The following is a 27424-nucleotide window of genomic DNA, read 5'->3' as shown; positions in this document are numbered from 1 at the left end:
AGTTGCATGTCCACGCATTTTCCAGTTATTGGTCTGACACCCTTTACAGTCAAAAGGCTACTGCGACTTTTTCCTTTGACACAATGGCCATAACACAATGAAGATCATTCTCAAACAACGGGCACTCATCCCTTTGCCCATAGCATTCTACGCTGTTATTGTTCTGAAACCATTTTTAGAAACACATAGAATGCAACCAAATCTTTTCATCATGTGTGCGTCAATGCCTATGCCAAGTTCATAGAACTATTGAAAAGCAAGTTACAATGACAAGACAGAAGTTTGAATCTGTTGCCTTCGTTATTACATTCACTTTTACTGTTGTATACAAGGGTGTTCGGCAAGATCAAACTATGATCTATCAACACGAACTCTGTACTCCCCTAAGAGTTAGGATATGATTAAGGGATCCATTATTGACAACACTGCTTTGACGTTAATGTTTTACATACTTTTAAGGGTCGGGATTTATTCAATCCTTCATTGGTTGATGGGTGGGCGCAGTTGCCTATGTAAATGACTGTACAAAAAACTTTACGACAGTACAGTGGCATCACTCTTTCGAGTCTACTTCAGGTGTCTTGCAAGCTTTGATACGGCAGAACGAGCTCACCAGTACTGTAATTGCATTCCATTATAAACTGTAAAGATTTTGTATTTTTAATATTTAAATCTTCAGCAGGAAAACATGAATATTTTCTATTTTCAATGCGCACCAACACAAAATACAATTTAGACAAAACATTGCAAATAAACAAGAGCTGTTGTACGACAGCAACGCTAGACTATTAAACAGCCTTGTCATTAAAAAACAAGAGGACCATCATGGTCCTGAATCGCTCACCTCTTCCCACATGACCCAGTTTTGAGTATGACGTCGTTTTTTCTATTATTTGACGTAGTGACCTAGTTTTTGAGCTCATGTGACCCAGTTTTGAACTTGACCTAGATATTATCAAGATAAAAATTCTGACCAATTTTCATGAAGATCCATTGAAAAATATGGTCTCTAGAGAGGTCACAAGGTTTTTCTATTATTTGACCTATTGACCTAGTTTTCGAGGGAACGTGTTTACCTAGATATTATCAAGGTGAACATTCTCACTAATTTTCATGAAGATCTCATGAAAAATATGGCCTCTAGAGAGGTCACAAGGCTTTTCTATTTTTATACCTACTGGCCTAGTTTTTGACCGCACGTGTCCCAGTTTCGAAATTGACCTAGATATCATCAAGGTGAACATTCAGATCAATTTTCATGAAGATTCATTGAAAAATATGGCATCCAGAGAGGTCAAAAGATTTTTCTAACTTTAGACCTACTGACCTAGTTTTTGGCCGCAGTTGACCCAGTTTCAAATTTGACCTAGCTATCATCAAGATGAACATTCAGACCAACTTTCATACAGATCCCATGAAAAGTATGGCCTCTAGAGAGGTCATAAGGCTTTTTTTTTTTATTTGACCTACTGACCTAGTTTTTTACAGCACGTGACCCAGTTTCAAACTTGACCTAGATATCATCAAGGTGAACATTCTGACCAATTTTCATGAAGATCCATTAAAGGGTATGGCCTCTAGAGAGGTCACAAGGTTTTCCTATTTCAAGACCTACTGACCTAGTTTTTGATCGCAGTTGACCCAGTTTCAAAACTGACCTATATATCATCAAGATAATCATTCAGACCAACTTTCATACAGATCCCATGAAAAATATGGCCTCTAGAGAGGTCACGTTTTTTCATTATTTGACCTACTGACCTACTTTTTGATGGCACGTGACCCACTTTCGAACTTGACCTAGATATCATCAAGATGAACATTCTGACCAATTTTTATGGAGATCCATTCACAAGTATGGCCTCTAGAGAGGTCACAAGGTTTTTCTATTTTTAGACCTACTGACCTAGTTTTTTACCGCACATGACCCTGTTTCGAACTTGACCTAGATATCATCAAGATGAACATTCAGACCAAAATTCATACAGATCCCATGAAAAATATGGCCTTTAGAGAGGTCACAAGGTTTTCCTATTATTTGATCTATTGACCTAGTTTTTGAAGGCACGTGACCCACTTTCGAACTTGACCTAGATATCATCAAGATGAACATTCAGACCAACTTTCATACAGATCCCATGAAAAATATGGCCTCTACAGAGGTCACAAGGTTTATCTATTATTTGACCTACTGACCTAGTTTTTGAAGGCACGTGACCCACTTTCGAACTTGACCTAGATATCATCAAGGTGAACATTTTGACCAACTTTCATACAGATCCCATGAAAAATATGGCCTAGATTCTGACCAATTTTCATGAAGATCTCATGAAATATATGGCCTCTAGAGAGGTCACAAGGTTTTTCTATTTTTAGACCTACTGACCTAGTTTTTGACCGCACGTGCCCCAGTTTCGAACTTGACCTAGATATCATCAAGATGAACATTCAGACCAACTTTCATACAGATCCCATGAAAAATATGGCCTCTAGAGAGGTCACAAGGTTTTTCTATTATTTGACCTACTGACCTAGTTTTTGATGGCACGTGACCCACTTTCGAACTTGACCTAGATATCATCAAGATGAACATTCTGACCAATTTATATGGAGATCCATTCACAAGTATGGCCTCTAGAGAGGTCACAAGGTTTTTCTATTTTTAGACCAACTGACCTAGTTTTTATCGGCACGTGACCCAGTTTCCAACTTAACCTAGATATCATCAAGGTGAACATTCTGACCAACTTTCATAAAGATCCCATGAAAAATGTGACATCTAGAGTGGTCACAAGCAAAAGTTTACGGACGGATGGACGGACGCCGGACGCCGCGCGATCACAAAAGCTCACCTTGTCACTTTGTGACAGATGAGCTAAAAAGCATAAATGTATTGGGGCGCAAACACTGATGCGGGTGAATTACCGAGTGCAATAGCTCTACCTATTCTTTAGTCGCACTAAAAAAATTTCAAGACATAGTTGTGGCTCTTGCACTCCCTCTCCTTGCCAAGTTTCATGAAATTCTATCGAGTAGTTTCAAAATTACTATCAGCTGGACAAGCTAAGCATGAAAATGGAAAGGTGTATACAAAAATGATTCATCTATCATCATGTCAATTAAAAAATGATTTTTTTTCAGTGTTCATGCGAAATGAACAACAGAATAGGATCGGCAAATCCATGAATCCCGCTAGCAATTCAGGTTTAATTTGCCGACCCTATTCTGCCGTTCATTTGACATGGACACTGAAAATAAAAGTTTCATTTCTTATATTTTCATTGTATTTCCTTTCCATTTGTGAACAAGATTATATTATAAATTTCACACATTTGGTTGCCTTTAACATTAAAATCAGTTGATGTGACTTCCGCGCCTTTCCTTTTGCTGTGCATACGAAATGAACATCATAATTTTCAATGGAGAATAGGGAGAATTTAAATATTTTTCATTGCATTCCCTTCTGCTGTTTAAAATTATCGCCCACAAATAAAAAGGTGGATGATAGAGGGACAGACTGCAACAAGAGGAATCTAACTGAACTTAATACATGTACTCATAACATGTCATCTTAAATAATACTGATTTTTTTTTATTTGGTACTTTATCAACATTGCAACTGTTAAATCAGGTATTTTCATGAGCCTATAGTTAGCTTTAAACTGGAATGGGTTTGTGGGATATATATTGGACTAATCATAATAACAGCTTGTAAAGTAGCAGATATTTCTGATTTCTGATTTTACAGTACTTTGATGCTGTCATACAAATCTGGAGTAGAGGCATGCCTCTTTAAAAAGACTGTGCTATGTGTATAAGTGTTCATCATGCAATGCAAAGATATTTCATGGACCCTGCAATGCAGTGGATAAAAGGACTTATAAAAAGACAAATCATGAAAACCAGTAGGAAAGTCACTGTACTTTAATTATCTATGTAAATCAGGTGAATGCCATAAAATGCGTTAAAAAATAAATAATTACAAGGATCTACATGGATTTATACTTCTTCTTTAAGGGCAACTTGTATCAAAATATGAATTTCATATTAAGGTCTGTTTAAAATGAAGCTTTAAAATCATAAACAAGGAGCTGCGTTCAATAAACGCTTGATGCCCCCGGTGGTATCCTTGTCGATACAAAGCAACCTAAGTCCAAAACGAGGTCAAGGTCAAACTGAGGTCAGGTGATGTTTGAAGATGAGGAATAGTCACAGGTTACATCTCTATTAGTATCAACTCATTCTTGTAAGCGGTATTGATGCTAGACGAAACGGTCCCATTTGGTTAACCAAGAGATGGCCCATATAAAGCAACCTAAGTTCAAAATGAGGTCAAGATCAAGGTCAAACTGAGGTCAGGTGATGTCTGAAGATGAGGAATGGTCACAGGTTACAACTGCATTAGTATCAAGTAATTCTAGTAAGGGGTATTGATGCTAGACGAAACGGTCCCATTTGGTTAACCTCGTAAGGATGGACGAACGAACGGTCGGACGGACGGACAGGACAATCCCTATATGCCTCCCGCATCAGTAGATGCCGGGGGGCATAAAAATTAAAATACCACAGACTTCTCAATCCAACTTTATAAAAGAATTTTGCAAAACCATCTTTTTCAATATATTTGTATGAGCACACAAGAAAGTTAAACAATAATAATAATAATAACAACATATCATAAAAAACAATATCATAATCCTGCATCCTTCAGAAATGCATTGACAACATGTATAAATTGCTGGGGTTTCTCTGAATGTACCCAGTGACCTGCATCTGGTATATGCTGTGTCTCAGCCAGTGGAAACAAAGACTTTATCAACGGATAATGTTCCTCTCTGAAAGTATTAGGAATACTATATAAACTGATCCTAGAGTCTTTAATTACATCAAAAATCAATCTAAGTATAAAGAACATACAAATCTAGATTCGTTACACTAAAAATATGGTTTTATAATATTGTAAAATCATTACATTTTGTAGAGGACTAATTTTAATGGTCTATCCACATAATTAAATTCCAACTAGACACTGTTTTTGACAAAAAAAGTATGTCTCCCACAACATATCATGCAGAAATTGTAAAATGCCACAGGGCCATAACTCAGGAGAAAATCACTGTCCCAAAACATTTCAACAACATACACAGCTAGGCTTGGCAGTGGTAACTCCTGTGAAGTTTAATGGAATTCCAACCAGTGGTATAGGAGAAGTAGCATAGATCATAGAACTTCATAAATCTTTGCTGAAAATCATTTAATTTGATGACGATACTATGCACAACTATGCTTTACACTAATCACTTGTGAGTTTTGTGAAATTCAACGTAACTGTATATAGCAAGTAGTATAAACACTGTAAAATAAGACAAATGAAGGGCCAAAAATCACTGAAGCAGCACATGCCAATATTATGCATAATAAGAATTCACATTGATCACTCCTGTAAGATTTGGTGGAAATCTCCTACCCCTATTAAACTATTGTATAAGAGAAGTGGCTATAACATCATCAAGTATCTGCATGCATGGTAATACTGGTGGAACTTTACAAGAAAGCAAGTACAGCAATCTGTTTATACTCTCTCTTTTTATGCTTCTATTTTTCTCTCTCTTTGTCAGTGGATGCATGTCAAGGTCTATGTCCTCAATACGGTTTTGACTAATTGGAAGATAGATTCATAACTATAATTACGAATAATATTATATAAAAGATATTATCATAACCGCCAAATGTATTTCTAAACATAAACTGCAGCCTCCATACTTTTCCGCCATTTTCTGAACAAAACCAATTGTTCCCGAATGGAAATTTATGGTACAGGGAACAGAACCAACCTCATCGAACCATTACGTGCCACTGATACGCACAACTAGGCCTGGCAATGATCACTCCTGGGAAGTTTGGTGTTAATCCACCTGGTAGTGTTGGAGGAGTTATGTGGATAAATTTTTGTGACAGACAGACAGACATACCGACAGACATACAGACTGACAGACAGCACTAAACCAATACTTCTCCCCCACCACATGAGGGAGACATAATGAACAAGTTCAATTTCCATTCGTTTAATATGCAAACTTGGAAATAGCCAAAGCCATGAAATTTCTTGCCCATTACATTAAATGATTTTTCAGTATTTGGATTTTAAATCACACTGACACAGTTCAGGTCACATGGTGGAGGAATACCCTAGGTGCCAAGTAACACATTATTTCCAGCACATGTTGGTATCTTGGTAGTGCCATAATCTATCTGCAAGCTAACAGGATGGCTTCCTCACACAACAACTCAAGTAGAGTTCGAATCCATAGAGGTGAGGGGCAAGAGATTCAACTTCAATCTGCCACAGCAACCATCGGTGTTGTAAACAAATTCTTTAATCATTGTTAATGAATTACTCAGATATTGTAACACATCAATTGTATACCTAATCAACAGATTAGAAACATTATTAGTTACATTGCTTGTTGGTGACAGGATACGGGATATACGCTGTCGAGGAAATCCATATCAGGCGAGAGCGAAGCTCAAGCCTGATATGGATTTTCGAGACAGCGCATATCCCGTATCCTGTCATCAACAAGCTGTGTAACGATTTTATCTTGCCGACTACCCTTTACTTACATGCTATAGTCTAATATTTTGTAAATTAACAAAGTGGCAGCCATTTTTTTAAATCAAAATTCATATCTGAAATGTACTAGCAGGATATGGAATATATCCTGTCTCCACATGACGTCTATATATAAAAATGCAAGAAACTTGTAGGAGGCAAGATAAATATAAGTAACATTTGGTTTTTGCTAGTTATCTCCCTTCTAACATGACTAAAAAAATATTTTTCTTTATTATACCACTTCTTTGTACTCTACTAGCACAAAAAAAACCATTATATAATAACTTCCAAATAACTTACTCCACTGGTAGATTTAAAGAATTTTTTAAAATTGTTCCTTATAGTTCTTCATGACAATAATTGTCCTACAAATAATAAAACTTAACCAGAGCCTTATGCTCTTTTCATTTTTGAATGATGTCATTTCTGTTTATTTCATGTACCTTACTTTTTACAAAATAAATGTATCAGTTTTATTGGGCATAAAAAATGTACATGTATTTAAATGAGTAAAATGCTTTAAAAAAAGAATCACATGGTAATTATCTGGCAACATCAAATTTGCTTGGCTCATGACGAGAATATCTGAAGTTTCACTAAAAATCACTTTCATTTTTTAAACACTCTCCTAATAACTTGCAAGTTAGCTAGTGACAATTTAATTTTCATAACTACGTTATTTTATAAAGACTCTCACACTGGCCTTGGCTTTATCAGATTAGGTGGTTTCAACATTAAGTGGTGACTTTTCTGCGGAACAAGTGGTCAAAATGACACATTTCCTGTCTTGCAAGAATGAATTTTGGCAATTTGTACCAACTATATACACCAAATCAAATATAAATGGTGGGTAATGATTAAATCAGACTGTTTCTTAGCACAGATATTCATTTAGCTGGAATTGTGCCATTTCCACAAACACTTCTGTACAGACCAATTTGGGAAGGAGATTTTTGTGCGATTTTGAGAATTCTGCATCATATAAATGCTTATCAAGATCAAAAAATTATCGAAACACTTCATATTCAAAAAACTTTTTCTTAAGACAAAGCATGCATATTTTCATAGAATTATATGAGTTTATTTCTCAAATATCATCCAAAATCTAACGCAACGCAGTTCAAAATGGAATCAAGGCAAAATCACTCTGTTCCTTAACTATGGAGCCTTATTCATAAACACTCACCTTATATAATCTGAATTTCCACCTCCTATAAACAAGCACCTCCCATAATACTGTTCTTCTTCAAACAATGGGAATGAGGAAAGGTCATGTAGATTGTTAATAATGGCATCTAGGTTACACTTCCATGAAAGTTTGTTATCCCTGATTGTTAAGTTTGATGCCAGAAAATGTCTCATAGCTTCATCCTACATACAGAAAAATCAGAAAGTCTTACACTCATTTAAGACTACACGATAATTTTAGAATTTGACAGATCTTGTTGCACTTTGCAATTAAATCTCAGTTTTATCACAGATGGACACATTTTTAAGTTGCTTTTTATCTCAACCACCATCTCCTATTCAACACTATTTTTATGTTTAATTCTTCAGTTCCCCATACTATCATATCGCCATAGCAATCATTCACTTAAACTGCCTCAGCAATCATTAACCTGAATACCTCAGTGAGCATTCACTTCCTCGGCAATCAATTACCTGAACTGCCTCGGCAATCATTCACTTAGATTGCCTCAGCAATCATTTACCATAACTACCTCAGTGAGCATTCACTTAAACTACCTCAGCAATCAATTACCTAAACTGCCTCGGCAATCATTCACTTAGATTGCCTTAGCAATCATTCAACATAACTGCCTCAGCGAGCATTTACTTAAACTACCTCAGCAAACATTTACCTCAACTGCCTCAACAATCATTCACTTAAACTGCCTCAGCAATCATTCAACATAACTACCTCAGCATTCTTTTACCTGAACTGCCTCAACAATCATTCACTTAAACTGCCTCAGCAATCATTTTCCTGAACTGCCTCAGCAATCATTCATTTAAACTGCCTCAGCAATCATTTACCTAAACTGCCTCAGCAATCATTTACTATAACTGCCTCAATAATATTCGCTTAAACTGCCTCATGAAAAATTTACCTCAATTGCCTCAGCAATCATTCACTTAAACTGCCCCAGCAATCATTCACATAAACTGCCTTAGTGATCACATACATGAACTGCCTCAGCAAACATTTACCTAAACTGCCTCAGCGAGCATCTCCCTAAACTGCCTCAGCGAGCATTTACCTAAACTGCCTCAGCAACCATTTCCCTAAACTGCCTCGGCGAGCATCGACTTAAACTGCCTCAGCAATCATTTACCTCAATTGTCTCTGCAATCATTAAACTGAACTGCCTCAGCAATCATTTACATCAACTGCCTCAGCAATCATTTACCTGCAATCATTTACCAGAAATACCCCAGCAATTATTTACCTGAAATGCCTTATTGCAAACATATAAATATCTTCATCTACAATAATTTACCTGTACTGTCTCAATGTAGACATGTACAAGACCTGTATTTAACTGTACCGTAACTGCTTCAGTAAAATACATTAAACTTTTCTGTCTGAGCATGGATATTTACCTGGACTGCCACTGCTAGGTCATTTATAATCTGCTGCCTCACTTGTGACATAGAAGGTGAAGAGTCCTCTCCATTTAAATCAGAAAATGACAAAGAGATCCTTAACATAGCTTCGAGATAAGCAGGTGTTTTGTTGACACTAGGACTCACTGCTGGGGAAATATCTACCACTATCAGACCTGCAACTCTCTCTGCCTGTAGGTTTCAAGAAACAACTGATTTGTTTTGGTTTATATTGTGAAATTACTTTTGTGGTTATGTCAATCCTACTGAACAAATGAAATTTCTTTTTACTTGAAATCTATTAAATTAAAGTCCTGAAAAATTAGCCATTTCAGCTAAAAAAAAAAAAATGAAAGTTGTATTTAATAGTATGTTTTAACATTCTAACAAGATTCTGTATTTTTTGATTTCTTATGAGTATGACTGCAAGACTAAGTAATTAAAATTTTTCCAACATATTTAATAGTATGTTTTGACATTCTAAACCAGATTCTATACTTTTGGATTTCTTATGACTGCAAGACTAAGTTATTAAAATCTTTCCAACATAATTGGAGGTGGTTTAGAACTTATGTCTACACAATGAAGTCTGAATGCTCACGGTCGACTGTGATTGGCTCAATCTCTAGGCTGGTAATCCTACACTCTCCTTAAACAACTTTTCAATGAGCTTACTGGTGCATATGGCGAGACAACTGAACTGTCTGTAGCACAGGTGGCAGTAACGTACCTAGGATACAGTATGGGTCCATGAGACATATACACTTAAATATGTTACAATTATAATGTTTTCTCAGAAAAAAATGCCAAAAAGTCATTTTGAAATTTTTTGCCCCTGTGACAATGAGCCATTAGAAAGGAAGATTTTTCTGAAAGAGTATTCACTTGCCCAAAAGACGGCCAATCATTGACAAAGAAATATTGTTTTGAAAAAAAATACGGACCTGGAAAATGCTCATAAACACCTTTCTAATGGCTCATTGTCAAAGGGGAAAAAAATAAATTCAAAATTACTTTTTGGCATTTTTTTCTCTTAGAAAACATAATAATTGTAATATATTTAAGTGTATATGACTCATGGACCCATACTGTGGGCAGATTTGATCTTGCTGTGACCTTGACCTTTGACCTACTACCCTGATTCATGCACTTTGCATATCGTCTTATCACCACCTACCTACATCCAAAGTTTGAAGTCAATACCTTGAATGGTTATTAATTCATGCTCTGTACATGGAATATAATAGCAAATTTTGACCTTTGAGCTCGATTTGTGACCTTGACCTTTGACCTACAGAGCCGGTTCAAACGCTCTGCACATCTCGACATCGCCATCTACCTACAAGCCTAGTTTGAAGTCAATACCTTAACTGGTTATTTTGTAACGCTGAGGAAACGAAATATGATGGCAAATTTTGACCTTTGATCTCAATTTGTGACCTGAATGTTTTATTAAAAGAGGTTACAACCCAACTGTTTTGAGACACACCGCATGTTTAGTGTTCAACCCGTTTACAGTTGGACACTACGCTTCCCTCTTTGATTGTGTCTGACGGAAGAGGGGGAGGATTCTATGATAAGCAGTTTTTAAATCCCACCAGGACTGAACTGTTTTGATATCTGTCTTCTGGCCTGTTTCGTCGGGCCCTTAAGGGTGTTTCTCTTGTTGCTCTGTCTTCTGATAGGCATTGAGTATTTACGTTTTTGGTTCTTAAGGTTTGTTTTTTATATATTTATACACGAGCATTTTTGTGTTTTACATGCCATGCCTTTTTGTTTCCATTACGTTTGTTAGAGATTCACCTGGAGGGGATTACTTTTATTTACACTGTCCCATGTCTTTGGAACATGGTGGGGGTAAGAGTGAGGTTGGGTGCGCACCATAAACCGGTTTAAGCTCCCCAGTGGTGTTTTTGCCACTGACCATTCCAAGGCGGTGCCCCACTGTGTTCCTTTGTTTGTTCGTTTTGTCCACGTGTGTTGGCTTTGTGTGCAAGTGTGTGTGTCTGTGTGTGTGTGTGGTGTGCACGTCTGCGTGCTGTGGGTTTCGTTTTGGGGAGGCTGCGTTTTTGGTATGTGGCATTCCCTATTTGATATTTGTCTTTGTTTTTTTTTTACCTTTGACCTACAGAGCTGGTTCATGTGCTGTGCACATCGTCTCATCACCATCTATCTACAAGCCTAGTTTGAAGTCAATATCTTGCATGGTTATTTAAGTTATGCTCCGGACACGAAATATGATAGCAAATTTTGACCTTTTAGCTCAATTTGTGACCTTAACCTTTGACCTACAGAGCGCTCTGCACATTGTCGCATTGCCATCTACCTAAATTCCAAGTTTGAAGTCAATACCCTTAAAGGTTATAAAGTTATGCTCCGGACACAAATTATTATGACAGACAGACGGACGGACAGACAGACGCATGCGCCATCACATAATATATCCAGTTTTTTCAAAACAGGCATATAAAAATGCAGTCTGGTTCTTTGTATTAAGTAAAAAGGTAAAATGTAAATGCAGCTGATATAAAACAATTTAAGAAATGACTTCAATGTAATCATAATAAAAGCTAGAAATATCGAATGACACTTGGGTTTCTTGAAATTATTTGTTTATGTTTTTACAGAACATGTAATTTTGCCACTGGAGCCTTGCGTAAACTAGAGTTTTCACTCTGCCTGTACTGTATAAATAATATGGGAACAATTACATTTGTAAGAGCTGTGGTCATTGCAGTTTTCCCGCCCATGCTGTGACCCATCAGAACAGCCTGCTCAAGTTCCTGCTGATCCATAAGTCGTAACACATCATCTCGCAGCAGGAAGTAATTCATTTCTTCTGTATGATCACTCTCACCATGATTTCTGGCATCCAAAGCAACCACCTTAAACATAACACTTCAATATTTCTATTCATACAGATGTTAAAAGCACCTTAAACAGATCTTATCACTCAGTATATGTTTAGAGCAGCCTAAACGGCATAAATATGTGTTATAAATACTAACTACTTTACTTGATATTTTATAAACACATCAAAATTACCAGGTACTTAAAGCACAATTTATTTCTTAAATTTACAGCTTTTGTATCTCATGTTATGTAAACACTGTTTAACCTTTAGCCTGCTGGTTGCAAATGATTTTGTCTTTGCGTCCAGTGTAGACTAAGATGTCTGTGCAGGCTGATCTTGGTCTGCACTGTTGGCTATTCAGTCAGTAAATTTTCAGTGAACACCCTTTTGAATAATAAGTGGTACTGCCCAAATTGAATGATGGACCAGTCCATCTTAGAAATTTAGCTGTGTAAAGGTTACATTTATCCAGTGGTGCTTGCTGTCAAATTTATTGTGTTTCTAAATGGAAGAAATCGCCTCCAACCCCAATGCAAATTCTGTGGGTTTTCTTGTCAGTTTCTGGTAGAATGACGGCAAAGAAAACAGGATAGATATCATATTATAACATAAACAATAATTTTTTTTTATATGTAACATTCCAAAAGAAAATGGCTTAAAAGCACATTGTCTGGCGTTTTAAATGGTATGGCTTATACAACTACATAGATCTACTTTGAATTTTGGTTGAAATATGTTACAATAAACAAGAGCACTGCCTGCGGATGCCATCACTTGTCTGCAAGTACTGGACAATATGTAAGAAAAGAGTTATAATTATTGGCCTTCTTTCTCAAAGCTATAGTAAGCATTCTAGAAAAGTGAAAACAAGCAAGAAATACTGATTTTCTAAGTACAAAAGGGCCATAATTCTGAAAAATGCAGGTTAGAGTTATGGTTCTTGGTCTACTTACTCATCTAATGATGATTAACAAGTGTGCAAAGTTTCAAAGCTGTAGCTCTTATAGATTTTGGGAAAAAGTGGACATAAACAAAAAATTTAACCAACAAAATCAAATTTTCTAGGTACAAAAAGGGCCATAATTCTGACAAAATGTGTATCAGAGTTATGGTGCTTAGCCTACATAGTCAACTAATGATATTAAACAAGTGTGCAAAGTTTCAAAGCTGTAGCTCTTATAGTTTCTTTAGAAAAGGTGGACCTAAACAAACTAGAGCTATCACTAAAGGTGATGAATGTACCCCCCCCCCCCCACTCCCCCATGCACTGACACAGTACATTGCAATTTGACGCACACAAGATTGCATAATTATGTGGCCTGTATGTATATAGACTGTATGTATACAGTATCGTAACAAAAAACAAAGTCCCATAACTATGCAGAATATTTATCTAAAAGAATGTAACATGCACCATGCACAACTAGGGTTGGTACTGATCACTTGTGTGAAGTTTCATTAAATTGTGTGCAAGGGTTTGGTAGATTAGGCACGCACAAGATTGCATATGCAGACTGTATGTACACAGTATGTTAACAAGAAACAAAGTCCCATAACTCTGCAATTTTTGTCGCTGAAAGAACCTAACATGCCCCATGCACAACTACTGTTGTTACTGATCACTTGTGTGAAGTTTCATTAAATTGTGTCAAGGGGATGAGGAGAGATGGTGCGCACAAGATTGTGTCTATGTATATAGTATAGTAACAAAAAAACAAAGTCCCATAACTCTGCAAATTTTTTTTCTGAAAGAACCTAACATGCCCATGCACAACTACTGTTGTTACTGATCACTTGTGTGAAGTTTCATTAAATTGTGTCAAGGGGATGAGGAGAGATGGTGCGCACAAGATTGTGTCTATGTATATAGTATAGTAACAAAAAAACAAAGTCCCATAACTCTGCAAATTTTTTTTCTGAAAGAACCTAACATGCCCATGCACAACTACTGTTGTTACTGATCACTTGTGTGAAGTTTCATTAAATTGTGTCAAGGGGATGAGGAGAGATGGTGCGCACAAGATTGTGTCTATGTATATAGTATAGTAACAAAAAAACAAAGTCCCATAACTCTGCAAATTTTTTTTCTAAAAGAACCTAACATGCCCCATGCACAACTACTGTTGGTACTGATCACTTGTGTGAAGTTTCATTAAATTCTGTCACGGGGATAAGGAGAGATGGTGCGCACAAGATTGCGTCTACGGACAGACGGACAGACAGACAGGCAACCTGAAACCAGTATACCCCCCCTTACAACTTTGTTGTCGGGGGGGTACAAAAATTTAACCAACGCCGACACCAACGATCACGTGACGACAATAACACCTTGTAGTTTTTTTCAAAAATCAGACAAGCTAATAAAAACTTTTTTTTAAAATCTATATCTAAGAGTGTTTTGTATCACAATTAACACTGATTACGTAAACAGTACTGAAAGGGTAAATCATAAAACTACTGTAAACGGTAATTGTCATTATTTTTTAAATTTATACAACTACAATTGTTTCATGATCAACCAATCACTGAGTACTGGTGAAATATTACTTCAGTTTCAAAGGAATATGGTGGTGAAGTGGTTAAGTGTTTAAGGTGGATCCCTACTGAGGTAGTTACAACCTCACTATATATTCACTATATATTATGACAAGACATCTAGACTGGTTTTCAAGAAAGATTTTTAAGTAATTTAGATTTCTTCACATTCGTGTTACTAACATGTATTAGGATAAACAGAACTAAAACAATCTGACCAAAGTTAATGTTATGGTGCTTAAAGTAGTGGACTCAAAATAACACGCAGCAATTTCCAAGTGATTACATATTCCTGTTAAGAAATTCAGCATTTGGAAATAAAGAAGCTCAACGTATATAAAGCTTTTTTGTAAAAAACTAGAAAATTCTGAAATCGTATATGGAGAATACGTTCTTTACAAATTGTCATTAATGGTCCACTACCTTTTATTTGAGCCACGCCATGAGAAAACCAACATAGTGCATTTGCGACCAGCAAGGATCCAGACGCGCAGTCTGGTCAAGATCCATGCTGTTCGCTAACGGTTTCTCTAATTGCAATAGGGTTTTGAAAGCGAACAGTATGGATCCTGACCAGACTGCGTGGATGCGCAGGCTGGTCCGGATCCATGCTGGTCGCAAATGCACTATGTTGGTTTTCTCATGGTGCGGCTCATTTGTATTAATATGATTACTACCTTTCTGCCTGATTTTCCAAACACCTTAGCTAGACTCTGCCAGTTCTGTTTCGATCCCATCATTCCATGTAAAATAATAACAGGTTGCTGTTCAACAGCTCCATCCACTTTCTTCTCATAGGAATAGTAGGACAGGTTCACTGCATTGCTGAAATATACACAAACACTAAATAATCCATCCAGAACATAACACTGTCAGTGTGTGATCTGAATAGCTGTAGCAACATTACACACAGTGAAAACTTTTATGGTAGGTAGTAGGGCGCATAAATTAAAGAAAACAGTAAATGGTTAATTTATAAATCTCAATGTACAAGTTTGTTTTGTTTTTGTTTGTTTTGGGTTTAATGCCATTTTTCAACAGTATTTCAGTTATTATATATGTAATGGCGAGCAGTTAACCTAACCAGTGTTCCTGGATTCTGTACCAGTACAAACCTGTTCTTCGCAAGTAACTGCCAACTTCCCCACATGAATCAGTGGTGGAGGACGAATGATTTCAGACACAATGTCTTTTATCAAATCATCACAGAGAACATACACCTCACCTAGGGCTCAAACTCATGACCCCGAGATCCGTAGATCTGCACTCTCCCTATTGAGCTAAGCGGGCGGGCTTCAATGTACAAGAGAACAAATAAATAGCACCAAGTGTTAAAATCTGACTGAAGACAAGTACACAATCTCACTAAGGTAAAGGTAGTGTTTTAGAAGAAGATTTTAATCAGATTGCAAAGTGTTATCAACAGTTAATGTAAATAATAAGAAGAGTGGGTTCTTTGTTTATTTTGGATCGACCCCGCGATCCATAGACCGACGCTCTCCCTACTGAGCTAAGCGGGTGGGCTGAAGAGTGGGTTCAGCAAAGCACCAAAACTGAACACAAAAATCCTAACCAAGAGGTAAGAAGTAACTGATTATTTAAACACTTTAGTTTGATCATGTTGTGGTAACGTATGTCTGGATCAATCTTTTCCTACAATGAATTTCAACACTAACTTTCAATAGTCAATTAAAAGGAGACAGAGTTGTGTTCTGACTACTTTGCTAAACTGATTTGAAAAATCTGGGTCTCAATCAAGTTAAATCAGAATGGGACTCTACAGGGAATTCATCATTTTTATGACATTCATCACATACAAAATGAAATTCTCCAAAGGGCAGGGGTAGACTCTAACCATTTTTGCCTACTGACCTAAAAGACCACTAACTTCTAAAATCCACCAATACAATAAATTTTTAATGAAGAAAAAACAGGTATTTCAGTTACTAAAAGATTTTCTTTTCACTTAAAAGAATACACTGAATCTTTCATGTCATTAGAGTGAAATTTTTTTGTTCTGTAACTTAACCTTTAGTCTGTTGGCGGAAAGTGATTCTGCCTTTGCGACCAGTGCAGACCAAGATCAACCACTGATTATGGTCTGCACTATTCGCTATTCAGTCAGTAAATTTTCAGTGCACTCCCCTTTGAATAGCAAATGGTATTGCTTAAATTGAATGATGGACCAGTCCATTTTAGAAATTTAGCAGGGTAAAGGTTAAAAATTGCTCTACAGAAAATTTCAGCACATTAACTATCACAGCTTCTTCTGCTAGTTACTTAACATTGACAACTTCTGAATTTTCGGTAGTCCTGGAGACCTGTAGGCTTTCAGGATTTACTGGGTCCCATGAAAATCTGCTGTATGCAAGTCGGGAGACAACTGTTAGTGTTGATTCCTGACAAGTTGTAAATGTACATATCAATGAATAGTCTTATCACATGGTCAAATCAAAAAATGTATAGGCCAGTGTGTTTATTTTATCTGCTAGACAGATCTGCATATTTCAAACTGATTTTAAGATGCTTACACACCAACATTTTTGTCATGATATTTAAATTTAAGAAATACAGTAACCATTCTGATTTTATCAACAAACATATGGATTGCCATTTTTCTGGCAAAATTCAATATCCAGTATATGTCAGATCCACACTTTATTCTATATTTTCTGGATAAATGATGTTATCAAACATGCAGAACTGGTAGAAGCACAAAATCATTGTGACACATTATTAGGCTTATACCTGTCTGTTGACAATTTTCTTCTTTCCAAGCATCTAATACAGCACTGAACCAGTCGTGGTCTCCGCAGAATGTTCCGAACAAACATTTTCCTAAATATACGACTTAGGCAGGTAAAACTGAAACATTAAAATTTCATGTATCATTCATATTTTCTTGAATAAGACTATCAGTCCATATGTTGTATAAATTGCAACCATTGCTATATTCTTTATATTCTTAAATATATCAACAATAATCGAAATGGATATGGAGTAACTGAGTGCTTCCCTATATTGCTATATGGAAAACTTTGAAAATCTTTCACTTTAAAACTGCTATGATTTAATAGCAATGTTTCTTGAGTGACCCTCTACCAAATTCTCTCAAGTTATTGTGAATTGTCTTAAAAACCTTACCAAGCAGCAGGAGCCGGGCTAGTTTTCTGCACGGAAATGTCTAACCGTCCGGTCACTAGACGGGTAGAACATAGGCTAGGAATCCTTTGGCCAAATGGCTAGACACTTCCTTTCTTACAAGGTACAGATATGTCAAAATACACCTACAAATTGGAGGTACCATCCATGTTGTACCACAGAAAAGTGGTCTCGGTTTTTCCCTACGGCCAATAATAAAAAAGTTACTAAAAATAAGCTATTTATAGTAACATAAAAGGGAAGTAATTAAAAAAAAAATTATTGTAAGTGAAGAAAGAAGGATCTGCCAAATAAATTTGTTGACATAAATGAAATTTCAGTTCAGTATCTTCATTAGTTACGGAGATATACCCATTTTAATTTGAAATAAAGGGAGGTAATTTGACATAAAATCAGTCCATAGTTATCTACCCTGATTGGCTCAGTCCAACTAATGACAATAATGAAATTTCAAATAAGTACTATAAGTACTTACTGATATAAATCCATTTTGATTACCATCAGGGGAGATAATCAGATATAAAATAACTCTGAACCTACGCTTGGATCTGATTTGTCATGGAATCCAAGAATTATTGTTGTTGAAGTTATTTTGGAAGTTTGTATCAAATAAAACCATAAATGAAGTCTCTATATGGCTGCAAAAGCCAAAATAGCCAATTTTGGACCTTTAAGGGGCCATAACTCTGGAACCTATGAAGAAATCTGGCCAGTTTAAGAAAGGAACCAAGATCTTGTGGTGATACAAGTTATGTGCAAGTTTGGTTAAAATCAAATCATAAATGAAGCTGCTATTGTGCAGACAAGGTCTAAATAGCTAATTTTGGCCCTTTCAGGGGCCATAACTCTGGAACCCATAATGGGATCTGGCCAGTTCAAGAAAGGAAGCGAGATCTTATGGTGATACAAGTTGTGTGCCAGTTTGGTAAAAATCAAATCATAAATAAAGCTGCTACTGTGCAGACAAGGTCAAAATAGCTAATTTTGGCCCTTTCAGGGGCCATAACTCTGGAACCCATAACGGAATCTGGCCAGTTCAAGAAAGGAACCAAGATCTTATGGTGATACAAGATGTGTGCAAGTTTGGTAAAAATCAAATCATAAATAAAGTTGCTATTGTGCAGGCAAGGTCAAAATAGCTAATTTTGGCCTTTTCAGGGGCCGTAACTCTGGAACCCATAATGGGATCTGGCCAGTTCAAGAAAGGAACTGAGATCTTATGGTGATACAAGTTGCGTGCAAGTTTGGTTAAAATAAAATAATAAATGAAACCTCTATCGTGCAGACAAGAAATTGTGGACGGACGACGGACGAAGGGCGATCACAAAAGCTCACCCTGTCACTACGTGACAGGTGAGCTAAATTCAAATGCCTTGATTTCAGTCATAGCTTCTACTCCGTCTAAATAGCTGATCGCATGTATTAAGGTGCTATCGTTTGACTGAGGCTAGATAAATGGTGGTGAAATTCAGAAAGGCAGTGGCTTGAGAACCGGAATCGGTACCCTAGACAGCAAACTTATTCATCCGGAGCTAGTTCTCTAGCCAAAGTACCATGCAAAGGCTAGGGAACTGGAATTTTATTTATATGCATAAAGCTGCCAAAATTTTGGTAAGTATCATGCATATTATTATCTTAATTACTTTTACCATGCCGTTGCATTAATCTGCGTTTACTGTGTCTCCAAAAGTGTACTCGCCACATACTGTCCGCCATACTGGAATGATATAAACTTTGCCGTTTCTACATGTTATTTGCTTTAAACATGTACTATGTTTAAATTATTTAAAAGTAAAATTGTGTTGTTTTGTATACCCTTACGAAATGGCCAAAAAGCTGCGAACATGCCGCGAACATGCTGCGAATATGCCACGAACATACCTATTCGCAGGAAGTATTCGCAGGATATTCCCTGCTACCCCGATCTGATACTAGTTCGCGGGACATTCGCAGGAAGACCAATGATCGCGGCATGTTCGTGAGAAGAACTTAGAAGATTATAATCTTTTGGTTAACTGTTAATGAAGAGCTTTTATAAGAGCAGGTAATTGTAGATCAATTAATTTGTAACATTATCTGTAAGTTCACAGTATGAGTCTGATAAGTTAATTACAACCAGATCTCGATATTCTGGACAAGTTTAGAAGGAAATCTGTGTGCATTACAGACAGTTTTCATAAGTGATTCTTAGAGGCTGATAGGAATATGTTCTTTTTTGTGGTAAGTCAGAAAATTTATGTTTGATATCTATACTCATATATCTCAATAAACATAAGGAATTTTGAAAATGAAATAGATATGCTTAAACTTCTGCAGAGCTGTATCAGATTATCTGAAAAGAAATATAAAACTAGCTTATTTTGGCAATTTCTAAGTTTCATAAGTCTGATAATTAACATGTAAAACTATGACAGATTTGTAGTGATACATATAAGTTATAAGCAGTGTGAAGAAAAAACATTGGGATGAAATGAATACATGCACTCAGACACTGTTATTGAAATGACAATTAACAGTTAAAATTCAAACATATTTTATCATTAAAACTCAAAATGCTCCAAATATGATATGAAAAAGTTCAGACATTGACAATTTGAATTTGTTACAACCTCAGTGTTCAAGTTTATTCAATAAATTTATATCCCTGATTCCAATTAATTTATTTGTTTTTGCACTTTTTCTGTACATGCTTTTTTGTACACAATTTCTGTAGCGATGGTTTTCAGCTAGTTCGCGGCATGTTCGCAGCAACTAGTTCGCGGGATGATCGCAGCAACTAGTTCGCGGAATGATCGCAGCTTGTTTCGCAGGAAGTTCACAGCTACTTGTTCACGGGAAGTTTGCGGCAACTTGTTCGTGGCAAAACCAATTTGCATGTGAAAAGTGAACACCAAACGAACATCCCGTGAACAATTATATTTATACCAATTGTTTCAAAAGTGTTTGCGGCATGTTCGCTGGATATTCGCGGCATGATCGCAGCAAGTTTTCACGGCAATTGCAATGTTTCTTTTATTGTAAGTTTGTTTCGGCTTGCTCCAATGCAGACAACAATTTCCCCATTCATTCGTTCTAGTTTAATTCATTCCAATATGGCAGACACTCACAGTATTCAGGTACACTTTTGGTGACACAGTAAATGCAGATAAATGCAAGGGCATGGCTTTTTGAAATGGTAAAATGAATTAAGATAACATGATACTTAATTACCAAAAGAAACAAAGTGAATTTCAGCAGCTTTATGGATAGAAATCAAATTCTGGTTCCCTAGCCTATGCACGGTACTTTGGCTAGAGATCCAGTACTGGATGAATAAGTTTGCTGTCTAGGGAACCGATTCCGGTTCTCTAGCCACTGCCATTTGGAAAAGATCTCCATCATCTATGTAGCATAGATCTACCTCCATTTTAAATGTTTGACAGCATTGTTCACTTGGCGACACTCATACATGTCAAGTTCCGTGGACAATTTTCCAGGAGATTTCAGTTGAAAATCTAGGATATTTGATGAAAATCCAGGAGATTTTTTTCGAGGAGCATTTTTTAGGAAATTTTTGGTCGAATATAAAACTGTGTAACAGATAAGATCTGATTTGGGCAATGTTTTTAGGTACTTAAGTTGCATTTTAAATGTGTTAACCTTAATCCTGTTGAATACGATTGATTCTACCTTTGCGACGAGTGTAAATTGTCCATGCAGTCTGATCATGATCTGCACTTTTTGCCATATATCAGTATCTTTTTGTAAGCACCCTTAGCTTTTAACAGTTACTGGTACTGTCCAAAATGAAAGATTGGAAAAGTTTATTTTAGAAATTCTGCAATGAAAACAAAAAAAAATTATATACATATATAGTAACTTTATTCAGTTATTACAGTATGGTTTGAGCAGAGGAATTGGAATTTGGATGAAATTTTATACTGGCGAGTTTCTTTAATGTGAATAATCTGCAGTGTTTTTTTACAGTCTTAGATTTTTTTGCAAATGAACAGAATCTAACATTGATTGGAAATAAATATTTCACCATTTTGAATCTGTACTGAAAATGCTTTTTACTCATCAAAATGAAAATTAATTGAAAACCATAGCTGTTGAAAGAATGTTATAACCTATCTCTAGTTGTTTTCTCCATCAGTGGTAATGACTGCCATCACTCCAATAAAGGTCGGCTCTTTAAGTATCCTTAAATATATCTTTTCACACTTAAAATCTTCAATAAACAAGTTCCTGTCTTATCATCATATTATGTCAGTATCACCACTCGCCAATTAACACAATCTAAAAATAGCACAGTACACACCTGTCTGCAGAATGTCATCAGTGCGTGACCTTGTTAAACTCTTATCAATATACCAGTAGGGTGATAAATTACGTCAGGCACAGTGTGTAATTAGGGATTAAGTTTGATGTAGGAAACCATTATCTTGGAATTTTGGATTTCCGGGAGAAATAACTGATTTCCGTATGTCCGGGAAATGGACAAAAAATCCGTGAGACTCCCGGACGATCCGGGAAACTTGACATGTATGCGACACTCCACATAAAAATTGTTCAGTCCAGCTAAATATATGCAATCTAAAGACAACATGGTTCTCTTATTTTTTTTCAACTTATTTTGTTGGTTTTATGTAAAAATTAAAGGAAGTGGCTATTCCTACGGTCCCGTAAGAATAGCCTCACAGGCTATTCCTACGGCTGTCCCGTAAGAATAGTGAAATAGCCCGCAGGTGGCTATTCCTACGGCTCTATTTAAAGATAGTTTTGCATGTCTATCTTGAATTGCATTATACCGAATTAATTCAACTGGTATATTTTCGAACAAATTGTTTACTTTTCAGTATCACATCGAGAGAACAGGGAAGTGATTTCGAATAAAGGAAAAAGCTAATTTAGGCCTAAAAAATTTCTTTGTTTCCGGTAACATGCTCAAAAAAATTAGGGCTGGTAGGTCGGAAAAACTTTTTTTTTTGGATTTTTTTTTATTAAGGGAGACTTTTCGGAAATTATTTTAAGCCGAAGGTCCGAGGTTCGAATCCTGGTCGAGGCTGCACATTTTTCCTGAGACTGTTACACTATATTCGAACTCACTTCCTCTGGGTGTGATACTGAAAAGTAAACAATTTGTTCGAAAATATACCAGTTGAATTAATTCAGTACAATGCAGTACAAGATGGACATACAAAATTGACTTTCAATAGAGCCGTAGGAATAGCCACCTGCGGGCTATTTCACTATTCTTACGGGACAGCCGTAGGAATAGCCTGTGAGGCTATTCTTACGGGACCGTAGGAATAGCCACTTCCAAAATTAAATGTAACTGCTATCCGAAAGGAACGCTAGACGAAATATGGTCACTGTACTGAAAGAACACGTTTATCAGGAAAAGATGTTTTATTTTATCTGTAAGAAACATATGTGATGTAAATCATTCATCATTAAGCTGATGTCATAAAGCTATCTATAAAAAATAAAACCTTTAAAACAGATTTTTGTGATCACCTTTTCCTGACTTTCCAGCTGATATCTACGTTTACTTTGCGAATTTTCTAAAAATCTGAGGCTCTCAATATTTACCGGCTTTGGGTGCAGGTGGTTGGATGCGTCATACCAAAGAATAAGCCCAATACAAGCTATCTGGTATTAACTGGTACCTTATTTGTCAAAAAAGAGCTTTGTGTTAACACATTTTCAGTGATTTTTATTTTCAGTTTGATTACTTTAGTAGTGTAGTAAAATACCACAGACTCTACCGAGAATCGAACCCCGGACCTCGTGATCTGAAGGCGGACACTCTAACTACGTCGCTAAAGGGTTAATTAACCCAACAATAAGGCTGTTGGAAGTGGCCTTATATAACTACAACCACTACACTCCTCTCCAACATTGAAGGACCAGGCATCAACTGAACCGCCTATCAGTTTCTAACCTAAGGCATCAACTGAACCGCCTATCAGTTTCTAGCCCGAGGCATCAACTGAACCTCCTATCAGTTTCTAGCCCGAGGCATCAACTGAACCTCTATCAGTTTCTAGCTCGCGGCATCAACTGAACCGCCTATCAGTTTCTAGCTAAGGCATCAACTGAACCGCCTATCAGTTTCTAGCCCAAGGCATCAACTGAACCTCCTATCAGTTTCTAGCCCGAGGCACCAACTGAACCTACTATCAATTTCTAGCCTCATCTAAATGCATGAATCCGTCAAACATCCTCGTCGCCATTGTAGTAAATACCACAGACTCTACTGAGGATCGAACCCCGGACCTCGTGATCTGAAGACGGACACTCTAACCACATCGCTAAAGGGTTAACCCAACAACAAGGTTGTTCGAAGTGGCCTTATATTCCTACAACCACTACACTAGGCTATACTTTCATAGTTTGAGCATAGACAGTCCAGGACCCAAAAAAAATCCAGCACCCAATTGAATGCAATCAATCCATATGCAGTCAAATGGGTGTTGGATTTCAAGGGATTACAATATTACTCAACATAAATGTTTCCCTTGACGAGATGACATGTTATATACAACACGAAGAAATATTTTTGGCCCCTGGACTGTTTTTATTATTTATAGCATCATTACTGACCAAACAAATGCGCCGAATGCCTATGAGTTTGATGGAGTCAAAGAAGTATAAAATACACAGCTATTTATTTCTATAGCTCTTTGATGGAGATATATATCATTCAGTATACAATACTTCTGGAATTGTGGCACGTTCTTCAGTGCCTGGATATCCGACCTGACCAATAAATCTCGGTGTTAAGAAAAAATATTAAAAGAGAGCAGACTTTGCTTAAGTTTTTATTTGCCTTGTGTTGTGTTTTATGCTATTGATCTTAAATGTCAATAAATGAATAAATAAAAAAACGTTGCCCAACAGTGTTTAACGGTGACACAATTCCATAAAGCTTGTTTTAACTATATTAAAGCATGTATTCATAACTATACATAATTCAATAAAACAAAATATCTGCACACAAGCACGTACGCCGTATTTGACAGGCTGTAGAAATTTTTATGTTATAAGAAACCCTTATATACGGTATGAACACTTTATTGTGAAAATTAAGTGAATATAGGCCCCTATACAGCGTGAATAAAAAGTGAACAGATGTCTTTGCAACATCTGTTCACCAGTATTTGCATCTAACCATGAATAATAACAGAACAAATAGCAATTTGCATATGGTTGTGTTCGCAGGAAATCAGGTATTCACTTAAATAGTTAACACTTAAAATTCTTGAAAATCAAATCCGTTCACATATAATTCACAATAAGCACTTTGTTTCTGTTGTGCATTAACCTTACATTCACATATTCACCAAGATCTTTTCATGGTTGTAGGTTATTCATATATTTTGTTCACAAGAAGGGCTTCTTTCTGTATGGTCTTTATGTACCATAAATAAGCGTCAGGAACATATGGATAGAACAACAGAAAATAGTTCTAAGTACATCTTAGCAACAAATTGCATTTCCATTTGCAACAATACTAGGTAGATACCGCTAAATCCTCATCAATTACACAATGCTGTTGGTATATTAATTTTCTTTTATAATGAAAATGCACCAAAACACCAAACACTCGCTCATTATTTTGAAGTCGTTCTAGGGAGTAAGCCATGTTGTATGAAACGCAGCAATTTTCTCATATACGAATATTTCATTTTGTGTTGTCCAAGTAGTTCCTTGTATTGTGAAGGGCTATATATATATATGGTCAAGACAGCCGGGCAATCTTATTCGTCGGTAGGATCCGCTATGTCTCTTTTTTCGTGGTTCATTTGAAATTTCACTGCTGGTATTTTCCAAATATTTTGGAGAAGGCTACGCATTTATTGTAAAAATGCTTTAGAAGCATGAAATGCAACCAAGCGAAATAATAGCAGACTCAGTTTGTCTGAGTCTGAGAAGTAACGAAACATGCAACACCCCTCACGTCCGTAGCCCATAAAACTGTTGAAATATGTGGCCCGACCTATTTGCTATAATTGCATTGATTGTTAAAGTGTACATGTACTGTAATTATATAAATACATATAGTATATACAATAGAATATGTTTAAACTTAAGTTTTCTAAGAATTAATGTTCTCTATTTTCTATAAAGTTAACAAAACTTTGGGGCTTCTATACTATCTACTTCCATCTATTCCTTGAAGCTGTCTTTCACCTCTAGGGTATGGTGTCTGCTTTATAATTTTGCCATTTTCGCCGCAAAAAAAATATCTGCGGATGTCTCTAAATTGTTTATTTTTTATTGATTGATTTTTTTTTTTTTTGGTACTTATAACATTTGCAAATATTGAGTTCTGCTCAACCCAGGGCTAGATGGCGTGGACGAAAACAATCGAGAATTTCCACTCACGTCCGTGAACAGGCGCAATCGAACCGGACTTGCAACATTTTCATTTGTATCGTGTTTTTCGACCTATGGAGCCTACATTTTTTTCTATTTCTATATTGTTATCCTCTTTCGGCATGGGTTGTCTTCAATATCTAACAAAACTGCTATATTGCTAGACTGTACATTACATAATCAAGTGTTTGCCTTAGTTTTATTTATTTGTTTAACTGAATTTTGATGTCGAAATGATCTATAACGCTATTGAATTTATTCCCAGCATATTCACCACCAGCTATACAGATATAATTGTCCAACCACACCCAGCTTCACTTATCTTGTTCCATTGTCTATCAAATTACAAATAATTCACTCTTTTCATTTAAGTCTCCTATAAGAATAATAAATTCTGAAGATGAAATGAATCACTATATGTTTCTTTACCGTTGACACAGTAAATTTGGTTAAACTCTTTAAGTATATGTTCGCTTTCTCGAGGATCCTATTGACCATTTCTCCAACCAGCAACTTAAATTCTGCAAAAAAAAAAACAAAAACAAAAAAACATATGCATTTCTACTCATTATGAAAAGTCTTTCTATTTCCTTTAGTAGTTGCGAAGTTATTGTTTAGTTAATGTCATATACCGAACGGGAGACAATTTCCTAAGTATTCTAAAAAAAGGTCACTAGATCTATTGCACTCTACGCTTCCTCTTATTTGTCATATATTATCAGGTAAGCTTTCTTTAAATTCCTTTCATTAACTGCAAAGTAGTTGTCTGGGGGAAATTGCAAAAGGGAGAGTAAGGAAAGAAAGTCCAAACAAATCAGTTTTTGGACTCTGCATTTCCCTCTTATTGTCATCTAGCAGGATGTCAAGTTCTTAGTTATTATCTGGACAAAATAGACTTTTTAATACCAAAAGGTTATATAATTCGAATATGATTCAAGATAGAGTAATAGCTGTCACAAGTTGTGACCTACGTTCTCTCGTTGCTTTCTATTAAATTATTATAAAAAAGTGTGACAGATAGATGGACAAATCTTCTCGAGTAACCGGTACCTGAATGAGATAACAATGCATTTATGACTGGCTAATATGTAAAAAGGTAAGTCTTGACCAAAATATTTCTGTACATTTGGTTGCTATTTGAAAAAGTTAAGTGAGAGTACTGCTTTAATGTGTACAATTATATCAAGAACTTAATTAAGACTGTAAATGTTCTTAATTGTATCCTAAAATACATATAAAATAACCACTTTTCGTATTCAAGAACGAAACTACTGACGCATTTATTT

General features: G+C 36.2%; 1 protein-coding gene across 3 annotated transcripts; it reads right to left on the bottom strand.

Moving 5' to 3' along the window:
- Nucleotides 1–4008: 4008 nt before the first annotated feature.
- On the bottom strand, nucleotides 4009–23410 carry LOC123534627 (protein ABHD11-like). Of its 3 annotated transcripts, none has more exons than XM_053520180.1 (7): nucleotides 21444–21688; nucleotides 17361–17477; nucleotides 15290–15437; nucleotides 11935–12108; nucleotides 9221–9415; nucleotides 7803–7987; nucleotides 4009–4835 (listed from the first exon to the last, which is right to left on the bottom strand). In XM_053520180.1, the coding sequence occupies exons 1-7, from the start codon at nucleotides 21467–21469 to the stop codon at nucleotides 4691–4693; spliced, it is 990 nt and encodes a 329-aa protein (XP_053376155.1). In that variant the 5' UTR covers nucleotides 21470–21688; the 3' UTR covers nucleotides 4009–4690. The 3 variants fall into 3 exon arrangements, with proteins under 3 accessions (XP_053376155.1, XP_053376156.1, XP_053376157.1); XM_053520181.1 differs by lacking the exon at nucleotides 21444–21688 and adding an exon at nucleotides 23274–23410 and having other exon boundaries at nucleotides 4011–4835; XM_053520182.1 differs by lacking the exon at nucleotides 4009–4835 and adding an exon at nucleotides 5116–5243 and having other exon boundaries at nucleotides 21444–21695.
- Nucleotides 23411–27424: the final 4014 nt, after the last annotated feature.

The sequence above is a fragment of the Mercenaria mercenaria genome, chromosome 12, assembly GCF_021730395.1.
Source record: "Mercenaria mercenaria strain notata chromosome 12, MADL_Memer_1, whole genome shotgun sequence".
In the NCBI taxonomy this organism is placed as follows: Eukaryota; Metazoa; Mollusca; class Bivalvia; order Venerida; family Veneridae; genus Mercenaria; species Mercenaria mercenaria.
This window is presented reverse-complemented; position numbering and strand designations above follow the sequence as displayed.

Coding starts and splice junctions, on each gene's coding strand:
- LOC123534627 (XM_053520180.1), bottom strand. CDS start 21,469: ATGGACAATTTACACTCGTCGCAAAG. Junction 12,109..15,289: donor TTGGAAAATCAGGCAGAAAG/GTAGTAATCATA, acceptor GTTATGTTTAAG/GTGGTTGCTTTGGATGCCAG. Junction 9,416..11,934: donor TGACCACAGCTCTTACAAAT/GTAATTGTTCCC, acceptor TGAAACCTACAG/GCAGAGAGAGTTGCAGGTCT.